At 41.3% G+C, this 14,451-nt stretch overlaps 1 protein-coding gene across 1 annotated transcript; it reads right to left on the reverse strand.

Annotated features, from left to right (window-relative positions):
- Nucleotides 1-3,329: 3,329 nt before the first annotated feature.
- On the reverse strand, nt 3,330-11,772 carry LOC106580878 (rhodopsin kinase grk7a). Its single transcript, XM_014162402.2, has 4 exons — nt 10,907-11,772; nt 8,983-9,420; nt 5,754-6,031; nt 3,330-5,582 (listed from the first exon to the last, which is right to left on the reverse strand). The coding sequence occupies exons 1-4, from the start codon at nt 11,498-11,500 to the stop codon at nt 5,246-5,248; spliced, it is 1,647 nt and encodes a 548-aa protein (XP_014017877.1). The 5' UTR covers nt 11,501-11,772; the 3' UTR covers nt 3,330-5,245.
- Nucleotides 11,773-14,451: the final 2,679 nt, after the last annotated feature.

The raw sequence follows: 14,451 nt of genomic DNA on the forward strand, positions 1-14,451 counted from the left end.
GACAAAGCATGATGGGTGTTGTAGTGAAAAACAGATACAGTGGAAAAGTGCACAGGGCCAAATAATCTTCAGCAGGACATGGAGAGTCCACTATGCATGCTGGGATAAACATAGTAAGGGAAGCCAACAGGCCAACAGATCACCAGTAACATCTGGGCTCAGGTGTGTGTGTGTGTGTGTGTGTGTGTGTGTGTGTGTGTGTGTGTGTGTGTGTGCGTGCGTGCGTGCGTGCGTGCGTGCGTGCGTGCGTGCGTGCGTGCGTGCGTGGTTTCTCATATAAAATGGTCTGTCTAGTTCATTCATCTGTAGCGCACACTACTGTATCTTTGCTTGCCTTTGCATGTAAAATGTCATTCAACAGAACTATAAATATGACAGATTGAGTTACACATAGTTTAGATATGTGGTATTGGTATGTTACCAGTGAAGTATTTACAACAGGCGTTCGGCTACAGTGATTGAAAAGGCAACTTGAGCTCAGTTGGACCTAAATACCGACTGATCGACAGTCTAGCGAGATGGGGCCACAGATCCCAAAGTAGTGATTCTTAAATGAGTGTGTCTGTCAAAATAAGACAGAGTGAGGGCAGTGTACTGCACCTGACCTCTCAACTGTAAACGTAACAGGGGACTGAGGATTAGACCTGGGTTCAAATAGAATTTGAAATAATTTAAAATACTTTATCTGAGCTTTATTGAGCATTTCTGGCTTAACAGACCAATAGATTATTCCCAAAATGGCAAACCCTGCCCACATGGCACTAATGGCCGGCTAGAGTAAATGCTCAAAGTATTTGAAAGGTTTCAAATAGTTTTTGAATCCTGGTCTGGGGCACGGTACTGCACTGTAAAGTCTTAAAGGGTGGTTGAGGATCATCAAATTTGGCCTACTTGCTTTCACCCGTGGACATGGAAAACAGCTCAAAGATGGGATGAAATCTATTCAAGCACAGAAAATTATCTGTAGTTACAGATTAAAACTTTTTTTTAAACGAATTTATTTCATTTCCATCAAATTTCTTGAATGGACTGGGATTGAAATGAAAGTAAAATAGATTTCCACTGTGAGGCTGCCTGGGTCATGGGTATACAGTGTTAGGTTAAGTGAGGCATAGACAGGCGAAGGAACAGGATCTGAGTACAGACACACACACACACACACACACACACACACACACACACACACACACACACACACACACACACACACACACACACACACACACACACACACACAGTGAAGTTAAGTGAGGTAGAGACATGTGAGGGGACATGATCTGAGTGCACACACTGAGATGGCCTTGGATCCAGTCCAGACCGCATGCTGTGCCAACCATCAGTCATATTACTACCGCAACAAAGAATGCATAATTAAATTACAACTGGAGACGCGTAGAACCTGACAACTTATATTACTGTGTGTTATGGTTATGGGAGACAGATCCGACAGGGAGGAATCTTACCTGCATCCAAGACACTATTACTATCTCTTACGCACACACACACACACACACACACACACACACACACACACACACACACACACACACACACACACACACACACACACACACTTAACTGCCAAAGAATGCTCTGCTAGCAACCCCAGAGGTAGTATGTTGATGATGCCTACATTAACATATGCATCATCATTTCTTAGCACTCAGGAAAAGGAGTACAAGTCGTAAAATGTTTCCTCAATACAGTATTTCTATCATTATATATCCTCTCTCACTATTTTGATGTGTTGTTCCTCTGCCACCCAACAGTCTGGAGGCAAGACACAGTAGTAAGCGGTACACTGCAGCACACTCAGACTTCAGGATTCAATAAATAACTTATGACGAGCTCCAACCAACCTGTTTCCTTGGGATTTGGTGTTTGATGGAAAGGTCTCTATTGTAAGTGACAGGTGATGATGGCAGAAGGAGGATGTAATCTGGGACCGGGGTGGAGAGAGGATGCAGTATGTGTGTGTGTGTGTGTGTGCACACACCACGCGTGTTTTTGTGTCTCACAGGCCTGCTACTCCTACCTCTTCTCCACACTGGCAGGGGGCTCTGGGGTCTGGATCCATGGATCCAGCACATTAGGCCTTGGAGGGGAAGCACGTCAAACACGGACACCGTGTTTCTGTTGGAAGGCGCATAGGAATTCACTTATTTGTGGAAATGTGAAAAATTCAAGCAATGAAGCTGGAGAAATTGAATGTAAACCAAAAGCTTAACAGTTCCCCTGTGGTAAAGTAAACTGTCTTGAGTGGAGTGTCAGACAGGGAGCCATGACCAGCCCTCCTCCTCATCCTCCCACGCGGTTGTCTTGGGCTCTCCCTCTGGACAGACAATTGGCTCAGTGTCTACTGTTTACCCATTTCTCACCTACACTACACACGCATGTGCATATTATACACACACGCATGTGCACACGGGGCAAACACACACACACAAACACACTGATTCCTCAGGAGGAAAAGGGGGTAACACCCTGGAGATGCCAGAGCTGAAGTGTGCTGCAGCCCTTTGAAGTTAATCCTGTGCATAAGCATGTACCAAACGCACATCCCAAATTACGCCCTGTCCCGCTTTGATCTCTAATACCCACTGCCACAACAGAGGTAACAAGTGTGTGTGTCTGTGTGTGTGTGTGTGTGTGTAGGACAGGAGTGTGTACATGTGAAGACCGAGGACACAGCAGGTGCAGCGTTGGAAGGCCACAGTTGCACTCCTTGCTCCAAAAGGCCCTGGGACTAAACCTAAATATTGGTTGAAGGTCATAGGCGCCTGGTAAAAACATGTCCCCACGAGACCTGACGACGGGTTGATGTTGTCAACTCCCTCGTCTGCCATTAAGTGTGATGAGGCTCCGGTTGTGTCTTGGGTTTCCATCTAAACCACTTCAAATTCCCAGGAAGACACGCGCCAACAGAACATCTGAGTCCTGTTAGGTCGCTTCTCTCAGGACTTAGCACCGCACATGTTTATGTCCCGCACATGTTTATGTCCCACACATTAAAAACCTGTTCACAAATTTCTCTGTGTTTCGCCGAACTGCAAGACTTACACGCCAGAGTTTGGGTTTCCATCCATTAGTAAAGGATATTTATCGGATTAAAAATGGAGCCCTGGCAGTAATATGTTATGAAAACATAAACAGGTTGACATCTGATCTGAGTGTTGAATGGAGGAAGATAGATGCAATTAGCATGAGTAGATAATATCTGTATTGTGAGTATTGAGGCGGTTGGAGATGAATTCGCTAGGGCAAAAGACTGTGACATTAAGCATAATGGCTCTCAAATCAAGTGGGAGAAATTCAGGCAGAGAAAAGGGTACTTGAGGTTAAATTTAAACAGATAATACACAGATTATACAGGGATATAAAAAGAACATTCATAAAGATAAATATATAAAAAGCATTCATTATTTCTTTGATTTTCAACTATTTCCTATTGCACATATCACCTTTCCATTCAGCATACACATACCACAAGAATCCCCAATCCTTTCAAAAAAAGAGAGATTTACACTGTAAGAACTGCAAATCAAATGTCACTTCAAGAAGCTCAACGTAACAAAGACACAAGCACAAACAAGGACCAGCTTTTGATTTAACATTCTTCTGAGATCCAATCAACTCATTCAAAGACTCATTCAACTCATTCAAAAATCCTCTATGATCATCTCAGTCTCTTAATTAAATGAACATGCTTAATTAGTAAGGTGCATTATGGTGCACACACATTCTTAAAGGCCCAGTGCAGTCAAAATGATGTTTTGCCTGTGTTTTGTATCATATTGTGCAACAGCTGATGAAACTAACACAATCTTATCAGTGTTATTTCCTGATAGTTGCTTGTTGAAAATACAATCTACACAGGATCTAATCAGCAGGTTTGCATGGGCGGGAATTTTGGCTTGCCTGGTGACATCACCAGGCGATAAATTAATTAATAGACCAATTACAAAGAGAGTTCCAAACCTCTCTGCTAATAACAGCTAGTTTTCAGTTTTCCCCTCCCCACTCAGACCACTCCCAGACAGTCCTAGCAACATTCTTGCTTGAGAAATAGTTATTTGCTAAAAAGCTATTTTTGTTCATTTTAATGGAATACTATTACAGTAAGGTACATCATTGTTACCCAGAAATGATTTGATATTGATATGAACACAGCTGCATTGGGCTTGTAAATGTAACTAATGGGTGAAAATAAGTTAGCATATACATTGTTATAGTGTGCTTGAAAGAAACCCTACATATCACTATTACAAATAGCTTATAAGACTGAACACAGTGAGATCCATTTTATAGGTATATTATACATTTGTTAAAATGTGGTTTGGGAGTTTGTTGGTCATTGGGATATAGTTGTGAAGGAGTGAGAGTTCATGCTCTCTAAGGCTTTAAGAGTTAAAGCTTTGCAATCCAATAAAACCACATCTCACTCAAAAATGCTCAGGTGCAGTGGCGGTTCTAGACCATTTCAACTGGGGGGGGCCAAGCTGGGGCCAGTTGTACTGTTAGAGGGGACAGTTACATTAGACGTTATTGTTGTCATATCGTTTTCTTCACTGCATTGCAGGCATTAGCAGGCAAAATACCATGTTCATAATCATCATCGTTGCCACTGTCTAATAACGGATGTAAAAAAAGAACGATAGCAAAAATTTGTCATGTAAAAATGATTTCATACTCCACATTCCACAAGGGGGTCCAAAATTGTTGTCACAGGGGCACTGCCCCCCCCCCCCCCCCCCAGAACCAGTATTGCTCAGGTGATCTTACCATATGCATTTAAAAAAAAGGCAAGACGTTTCACAGTCAATATTGAGAAGACTTGTGAATATCCACATATCTAGATATCTGGGGACACTATGTGGTAGAAGCCTGCTACAGCAACTCTGCCAGTGCCTGTAAAGCACAGTCCCCATTCCAGCTCTAGTCTAGCTTTTTCCTGTTGATTCTACCACAGACACTGACCCTGCCCATTGATATAGACAAAATCACCTTATCGATTCCTGATATCATCGTAAGTGCTGTGGTTTATCATGATCATTACAATGTAATAGAGCAGGAAGAATCATATCCACAAAAAAATGTGTGAAGTGGTGGAAATATGTGTCTTGACCTGGCCCTGGATTTTACTACCACTTCACATCTTTTTTTGTGGCTATGATTATCGTTACAATGTTCTTAATGCGATAGGACTTTTGTAATTTTCAAAGCTAACTATAGTATAGAGGAGCTTTTATAAAAGCGTGCAGGATTTTGATTTCTTCTCCTCGTCGTCCAATCCAGCGGCCGACTCTTTCCTGTTGGGGTCGTTCAGCTCGTCAAAAAGTCCGCTGTCAATCATTTCCTGTTGCCATGCAATGGGCACCGCCCCCGTGTTGAACTCCTTGAAGAATTTATCATCTTTGTCGTCAAACACGACACCCTTAATCTCGGAGAAGTCTTTGATGTCCCCCGTGTCTTTGGCGTAGACCACGTTGGGCTTGGGGACCCAGGGTGGGTCGATCAGCCCCGCCTCCAGTCGAGGGAAGTTAATGCTCTTGAACCACTCATGCTTCCTTGGGTCCTCGTTCCTGGGTAACAGAGAAACACACTGAAGTCAGAGAAATATACACCCCCCCCCAAAACCACCTTATGTGATACCTAGAACTGACCAGGAAAACCTCTAGAGGGCCCTAGAGTTGTTCCTGGTCCAGCCATGTAGTCAGGAATATCTCTGGGCTGAAACTGCAGTCAGCTCTTACTTGGTCCTGCATCCCAGACGCTCGTCAATTTTCTTCTTGAGGAAGAGGTCGATGATGGCTTTGGTGCCCTCGTCAAAGTTCTTGTGCTCGTACTTGCATTCATCCTCGAGGGTGCGCCGTGCCACCTCCTCCTTCTGCACCTTCTCCTTATAGTCCTTGAAGGGCAGGCGAGCTGACACCATCTCGTAGATACTGCAGCCCAGTGCCCACCAGTCCACTGACATCCGGTAAGGCTCTTTCTTCAGGATCTCTGGGGCCATGTAGCCACTTGTGCCAGCCTGAGGAGAGGGAGGAGGAGAGAAGGAGAGGACAGAGGTTTGATAACAGAGAAGGAAACCGGGAAAGAGAAGTGAGGGGTTAGGCCTTGTTCTAGGGTTCCATATCATAGCAACAAAATGTTCAGTGTTAAATCAACTTTGGACTAGAGGATAATGCTTCACTTAGTTAAGCTAATAATTGGCAAATTGATTGTGGCATAGCACAACTTTTGATTGATTTATTAATTGATTCTACCCTTACATAGGCCAATCTTCCCTTATGCGCCTCATGCCTTGTATCACGGACCTTATATTCCTGAATTCTACCAAAGCTCTTTTGTTACATCAGCACCACATGCTTGCACCAGGTTTCCCCTGCACTAGCCTCCAGTAGGCCCTCTATTGAGGCCATGTCCTGACCTGTGCCCCCCCTGGGCTGCACCACTCTCCACTGAGTGGATACCTACTGGGACTGAGCCTCTCCTCACAGACAGATCCCAGCCACCTCTGAGTAATGCTAAGATTAGTGGGCTGGGGGCTAACACACTGAGCACCTTGGCCAAGGCCAATCCCCAATGGGACAAGCCTGTTTTAGGCCCCAATGTCTCACTCAACAGTGAGTGAGTGACTGCAGGTTAATGAGAGTGAAGTATGTTGTAGTTCACGGACCAGTTCCAATTCAAATATAGGCTAACCTTTTTATTGCCTCTTCAGATATTTGTATGTCATTGCATTAATCATGAGTCGACTGTATATGAGTGAGGATAGAAGTGTCCCTCCTATGGATCAATAGGGAGCCTGAGTCATAGAGGGTGACGGAGCGGTCAATGTCATGGACGGTAACTAACGTGGAAGAGGTCACATCCCACTGGGCACACCACGTCACTTCAATGTGGATAATTGAGTTATATTTGGTTGAGACGTGAGACTACAACCTATATTCACCCACTCAAAAAGACAGGCAAAAGTTAGTTGAATTTCCAATGTGTTATCACTATGCTTTCTTTCAACCACCTAAAAGCACAACCAAAATCCAATGGAAAAACATTTTGGTATAGTTGTCATCCAAATGTCACTGCGCTTTCAACCACTTAAAAGCACAGCAAAGTTGTGTGGGAATACAATGTTAGATAATTAGTTCAGACTAATGTGTTATCACTGCGCTTAATCTAATAGCAGAACCAAATGACCTGGATTGCAGTGGAGATAACATTAAAATTACATGGTGCAAGTGATCAATTCCGTTTCAGATTCTTCACAGATTATTACAGCAATTGTGAAGATCTCCACAGACCTGCAAGGACCTATGCATGCTATATTAAACATGCACGCTTTATATGATTACATAAGAAGTAATAGTATAGTATATTTACAGTAACCTCAAAATGTGGCCATGGATGTGTTATTCATCTTAAGGTTGAATGTTACATTAACTTGTAAGAAAGCCTTAACTTTAGGCAATTTAGTGTATCATAAAAGTAATATTGAATTGTGTTTGGTTGACAATGCAACCAAATATCAACATTTAAAGGAAATAGTTCCATCTGGGCCACTGGCTTAATCCCATTCTTTAACTTTTATTTTTGGTCGAGTTGGAGACGTAAATTCAACATATAATTTGTTAACTTGTCGACAAGTTAACAGGCTATTTGTTGTATTTCAGAGATTTATCTTCTTATTGGATAGTTTCATCTGTGCCACTGAATTTAATTGCTGTTTGTTTACAAATTAATAATTTATTGTTGGATTCACGTCTTCATCTCAACCAAACGTCTAAGTTGAAGAAGAAGACTAAATCAAATCAAACTTTAAATGCACTTTAAATAGTTTGATGTGATTTAGTCCTATTCTTGAATAGATTTTTGTTTGCGAATCCAGCATGTCAATTATTAATTTGTAGACAAACTGGAATTACAGCCAGACTAAGTCAGTGGCATAGATGGAACTATCCAAACAGAAGAAACATCTCTTTCAAATGTTGATAGTTGGTTGTGTATCACTAAATATCATAACATTTGAAATCAACCGGAGCCTGAAACCTTAGGCCTATTGCTTTATCTGTTTTTAGTTGAATTCTGAGTTGAATTGTAACAATAGCTGTTGATGCCTTTGCAAATGCTATACAGGCTTAAATAGCATAATTAATGATAATATATGAGTGATAAAGTATGGTCACATTTCATTTGCTCTGTTAAATCTATACCCTTTGGAATGACTTCAATAGCAACAGTGAATCCATCTAGTTTTTAAGTGGAGATCTCTCAACAATCACTGAAGATAGCACATTGGTAATAGTCCGTGACAAATGTCATAGCTAGACTTGGTTAAAACCCTGGATGGGAGACCGAAGGGTAACTGTAGATAGATCAATCCTCCAGTAGGAGGTATGACCCAGCCTATTGTTTTAGTCTGATAATGGATATAACTTTGAAGATCTGACATTGTTTTAAAGGTACAAACTCAACATATTTTATACACGGTTTGTCTATGTTGATATTTGGTTACCATGATGAAATTTCACCCTCAAAACAACAGTTGATGACTTTTTCCACATAGATTCCACATCACAATACGTTGACAAATTATGTTGAAACAACGTTGATTCAACCAGTTTGTGCCCAGTGGATGGTAATGACGTAAAACCCTGGTATTATGGATAGATCCCTATCCATAGATATATCCCTATGTAATCTCACATGAAATAGCATGACATCTCACTCTAACTCTAAAAACAACTCAATCATTGTTAACATAGAGTATTATTATTATTATTTTTGTAAATTAGCTAGGCAATTCAGTTAAGAACAAATTCTTATTTACAATGACGGCCGACCGGGGAAGTGGGTTAACTGCCTTGTTCAGGGGCAGAACGACAGATTTTCACCCTGTCAACACGGGAGATTTGGTTACTGGCACAACGCTCTAACCACAAAACAAGGTTGGAGTTCATCTCAGCCTATCAGAGTCCTTACCTTTTGATTGATGGTCTTTTCACCAGGCAGCTCCACGGCCAACCCCAGATCCGAGAGTCGACATTGGCCGAAGCTGTCCAGTAGCACGTTCTCTGGCTTCATGTCTCTGTATGCTATATCCATGGCGTGTAGGTGGAGGATTCCTGTGGTGACCTGTGCAATGTAGTAATTGATGCGGCCCATTTCAAGGCCTTTTTCACCAATGTTATAGATGTGGTACCTGAGGTCGCCGCCATTCATCAGGGTCATGACGAGGCACAGGTGGGTCTTGGAGTCGTAGGCATAGGACAGGTTAACCAGGAACAAGCTGTTAACCTTCTCCAGGATCTGCTTCTCCAGCAGTGCCATGCCCTCACCATTCTTCTGCTTCAGACGCTTCTTGCACAGCTTTTTGCAGGCGTACATCTGGCCTGAGTTTTTCACCTGCACGGCACACACCTATGCAGAGAGATAGAGAGGGACTAAAACAAATATGTTTGATAAATTTATGTTAAGATCACCCAGCTAGCACAAAACGTTCTGAGAATCACATGTTTCGTAAAGCGTGGTTGTCCTATGGTTATTTTGCATACAAATTTACACTACTTTCTGGGAATGGTGCAGGATAGTTGCTTAGTTTTGGAACATTCTCAGCACATTTGATGGTCGACTTCGGGCACAAAAAGTCAACTCCTCCCCTTTCTCAATTTTTAAACAGAAATGGGGTGTGTCTTTGGTGGTTCGTCGATGTGCCATTCTGGTCATGCACGCCGCGACCGACGTCGCTAGTTCGTTAGCCAAGCTAGCCACTTTAGCTAGCCAGGAATTCCTCCAGTATGTGTTGACGTCATTTCACTGGGTTTGTTTTTGGACAGAAGCTGTAGAGATCGGTAAGAAATGGCACTTCTGTAGCCAAATATCTTACTCATCCATTTTGTTTTTGTTTTTAAGCATTTATATAGTTAAAGCTGTTATTTTTTTTATTTTTTTTTAAAGGAACTTTTCTTGATTCATTTCATTAATTTAACAGAACATTTCCTAAAAGTTAAAACATGGTTACATTTAATTAAAATGTTGGTAACGTTCTTGGAAGATTCTCCAACTGGGTTGACATTGGGAATTTTCTGAAATAGTTCAGAGAATGTTAAGATTTTTTTTTCTTTCTATACAGTATTACAGCATAATGTTTCCTATAGGTTTCCCGCACCCACTTAATGAGTACTTGTTTCCTTTGAAATGGGGTCTGTTTGAATAGACTAAAATTAACAGCTTTGTATGAGTTGTGGACGAATTCCATGGATAGAGAACAGAAGAACAATATAATCTCACTGACGCGTGTCACAATAAAAAAGAAACGTGTTTGCATGATTAATGCCTGAGCAAAGGAATGTCCATGTGTCCTATCTGTGCTTGGAGTTCAAAACAGTTAACTCAAACTAAACTATCAGTGTTATTAAAAGTCTTATAGAAACATGTTCTCAGAACGTTAATTAAACCTCCTGGGAAAACTTTCAGGGAACCATAGTAAAATGTTCTCTGAACCTTCCTGCGACCTAAAAATGTATGTTCCCAGAACGGGTGAAATGTTTTATTCCATTCTCAGAAACTTAAAAAAAAAAAACATTCAGTTTTACCGGTCAGGAAACTTATGGCTTCGTTCCCAGAACCAATTGGAAACCAAAAATGTAACATTCCCATAACTTTCAAGGAACCAAATGTGTTAGCCGGACAGTATGTAGTTAGATGAGTGACAAACAATTATCCCTTTTAGTGACTTCTTTATCATCCCTTATCATTTGTATTTGTACCATCCCCATTCTCACTGTAACTGTTGCATACCCTTAGAAAAGTGCTAAAACCGTTTTTAAGTTTACATTTTAGAACTGTAATATTTCACTACCGTTTTCAGTTAGCCAGCTGCACTGTAGACTTTGTGTGGACTTACCTCTCCAAAGCCTCCCTTTCCCAGGGTCCTGAACTCATAGAAATACTTATCAGTGATTTTCTGTTTCTCGTACTCTTTCCACTGCAGGAACTTGTCAAAGTTAGGGCTGGTCTGGTACTCTGTGAAGGGCTTTTCCTTCAGGTACTCCCACGTGGCATCTTTCACCTTGCCCATCATCACGTCTTCAAAGTCCTTGTCCGACACCGCCTTGCACTTGTCCGCTACCTCTCCCGTCAGGTAGGACAGGAAGTTCTTGGAGTCAGCCTTGCAGAACTTGTTGATGATATTCATCCTCGCCTTATCTTTGCCAGCGCCTTCTGCCAGATCCCAGTCGATTAACTCGTCCAGGAACTCTGCGGCCGCCACGTACTGCGGGTTGGACTCCAGGAGAAACTGCCGGAAGAACTTCTTCCCTATGGGCTGCCTCTCGCAGAGCATCTCAAATTCTTTCCCAACCGTGGCGCGGATAGACACGCACTGTTCTGGCTTGGGCAGGGACAGGCTACGCCGCCTCTTCCTCATCTCCTTTTCGTCACCCCCCTTAAGGTAGGCCGTGTTCGCCACCAGATTATCCAATCCCCCCATGTCACACATGTTGGCAGCTGCTGCGTTGGGTTGTCCCTACTACACAGTGTGGCTGAGCAGGGAGCTAAGGCTGCTGTAAGATGATGCTAAGACTGTGTTCTTTCCCTGTGTGTGCTTCCCTGTAGTGTTTCCAATTCTCTCCAGGTGATTGGTGTGACTGAGCAGCTCCGACACATGCGTCACACCAGAAGACATTCTCTCAATCACGTAATGCCTCATTTAGAATTAAAAAGCACATGAGGGATTTTCTCTTAAGTAAGTGTCTGTGCTCATTCATGGACGCTGCTCACGGAAAGGAACTTATGTGGTTTCTAACTTAAGAAGCTTTGGTCGGTCTATATTTAGCGGGATACTAACTTAGATGGGGACAATGCCAGCGTAACTGTAGTGAGGTGCTGACCTGGGTTTCATAATATTATGGATAGAAAGATGTAAACTAAGAGTTAAAATCCATTTGGCTACACATTGAGGTGATAAAAGACTATTAAGTTTCAGAAGACAATGTCTGGTTTAGGAGAGTAATGGATTTAATGACATAGATATAGGACAACACTACTGTGTATTTAATTCTCTCAAGAAGTAGTGAAAGATCTCTCTAGAATAACCACTTCAGCTATAGGATATTTCTATTCTGTTATGAGAAGAGAACACATTAATTTACTCCACTAATCAAATCAAATGTTATTTGTCACATGTGCTGAAAACAACAAGTGTAGACTTTACAGTGAAATGCTTACTTACAAGCCCTTAACACTTATTTTTCTTTCTTTTGTTGGTTAATAAAAAAAAACAAATAAAATAACAAATAATTAAAGATCAGCAGTAAATAAAAACAGCAAGGCTATATACAGAGGGTACCGGTACAGAGTCAATGTGCGGGGGCACAGTTAGTTGAGGTAATTGAGGTCATATGTACATGAAGGTAGAGTTAAAGTGACTATGCATAGATAATAAACACAGAGTAGCAGCAGCGTAAAAGGGGGGTGGGGGGTAGAAGCTGGGTTTAGAAGATGTTAAGAAGCCTTTTGGACCTAGACTTGGCGCTCTGGTACCGCTTGCCGTGCGGTAGCAGAGAGAACAATCTATGACTAGGGTGGCTGGAGTCTTTAACAACTTTTATGCCTTCCTCTGACTGGTATATAGGTATATAGACTTTTAATAAAAAAAACATTTTTCATTGTATTGATATTCTGCCTATTCTTTATTTATGTCAATATGCCAAAAATCATGTAATCATAGGATAACAAGTTTGGATTAATCAAGTTTTACACAAGATCACAATCATCTCTGATGTAATCAAATCAAGGCAAATACATAGCCTGGATCAGGCCAGGGTCTAGGATCAAACGTGTCTGAGACCCACTATTTCTCTCAGGTGTAGGCTAGTAGGCTACGGTGTGTAGTAATCCATTGTTAGGTGTAGCCTAAACATAATTGTAAGATCCTCTCCAGCACCCTGTGGCTGCTAGCCACTCAACTGGGCACTATCTCACCTTCAGGTTATATAACCTGTCACTCAAGCTTAATAAGTCTACTCTGAACTGTTCTGATGGAAGTGCTCTTACTGAAACTCGAAGATGAGCTAACTCAACCATTATGGCACACCACGTAATCTGTGCCTCTGTGTACTGCTGACCTCTGGGTTATTGACATAGATATTCATTGTCTTACCAGGAAAGGGCAGTTAGAAAAATACTCATTTTGGTAACATTTTTACATTATGACTTGTTATAGCCATGTATGATAATTTATGTCTAATAACAGGGTTTATAATAAATTATGTCTCTCTCTAGGTAGTATCATTTTTTCATACGTTGAAAATGTGCATTTTAAGGGGGTCATACACATACTGTACTTATGATAAGTCTTACAATGCATTACAACCACACATCATAAATCATTATATCCCTTGGCTTCCGGTACACATATTAGCATTGACGTGCCCAGTTTATTGTATGGCCCTATTACAATTTTAACATACAGTATACAACAACATTACTGTATGCAGTCTGTGATTGGTACATACATTTTTTGACTTTCTAATTAATGATACTGTATGTACCCATTGAATGTTGAAGAATATAACTTAGAAATGCATCATGAGCTTAGTTCAACTGTCACACTCCATGAGAACCCATATAAGCTTGTTTTACTCAATTGTTTGTAAACAATGTAATTGTAAACAAACATTGTATCTCAGTGATGGGCAGTCCTTGTTTTCATAGCTTTGCTATGAATATAAGTGGTTAGATTTCTACAGCCCCATGCCTCAGCTGTTTACCGAAACAGTGGCAGTGGGTTTACTTTGTTGTTATTTGAACTGCAGATTGCTCGTGCTTAGGCTATACTGCTTCTGATATTTAGTGATGATGATGGTGAAGTATAAATTATTCAAGTACTTTCTGAGAGGTTAGCCACAGGTCTGGAGTCAGGCAGAAGTCATGGATGACTTCCACAAATATTGTTACGCTGAGCTGGTCCTGACCTGGGATTGGGGGCAAAGGTAAAAAAAGCAACAGAGAGCTGCATTTGGAGATTACTGCCATTCTGCTAAGCCCATAGACAGCCCTATAGGCAAGATCAGTGCCAAGTATAGTAGCCTAAAACCATGAGGAGTAGCCAAGTTTGATGAAACATGTAGTTAAGCTGGGTCTATTTAAAGCTCTGTTGTGCTTTGGCTGAAGAGCAGAAGACAGGCAGGATTATGACTATATATATATATATATACACACATCATACTATAAACTGTGTATATACAGTACCAGTCAAAAGTACTCATTCAAGGGTTTTTCTTTATTTGTACTATTTTCTACATTGTAGAATAATAGTGAAGACATCAAAACTATGAAATAACACATATGGAATCATGTAGCAACCAAAAAAGTGTTAAATCAAAATATTTGTTATATTCTTCAAAGTAGCCACACTTTTCCTTTATGACAGCTTTGCACTCTTGGCAT

Source organism: Salmo salar, chromosome ssa20, assembly GCF_905237065.1.
Source record: "Salmo salar chromosome ssa20, Ssal_v3.1, whole genome shotgun sequence".
Taxonomy (NCBI): Eukaryota; Metazoa; Chordata; class Actinopteri; order Salmoniformes; family Salmonidae; genus Salmo; species Salmo salar.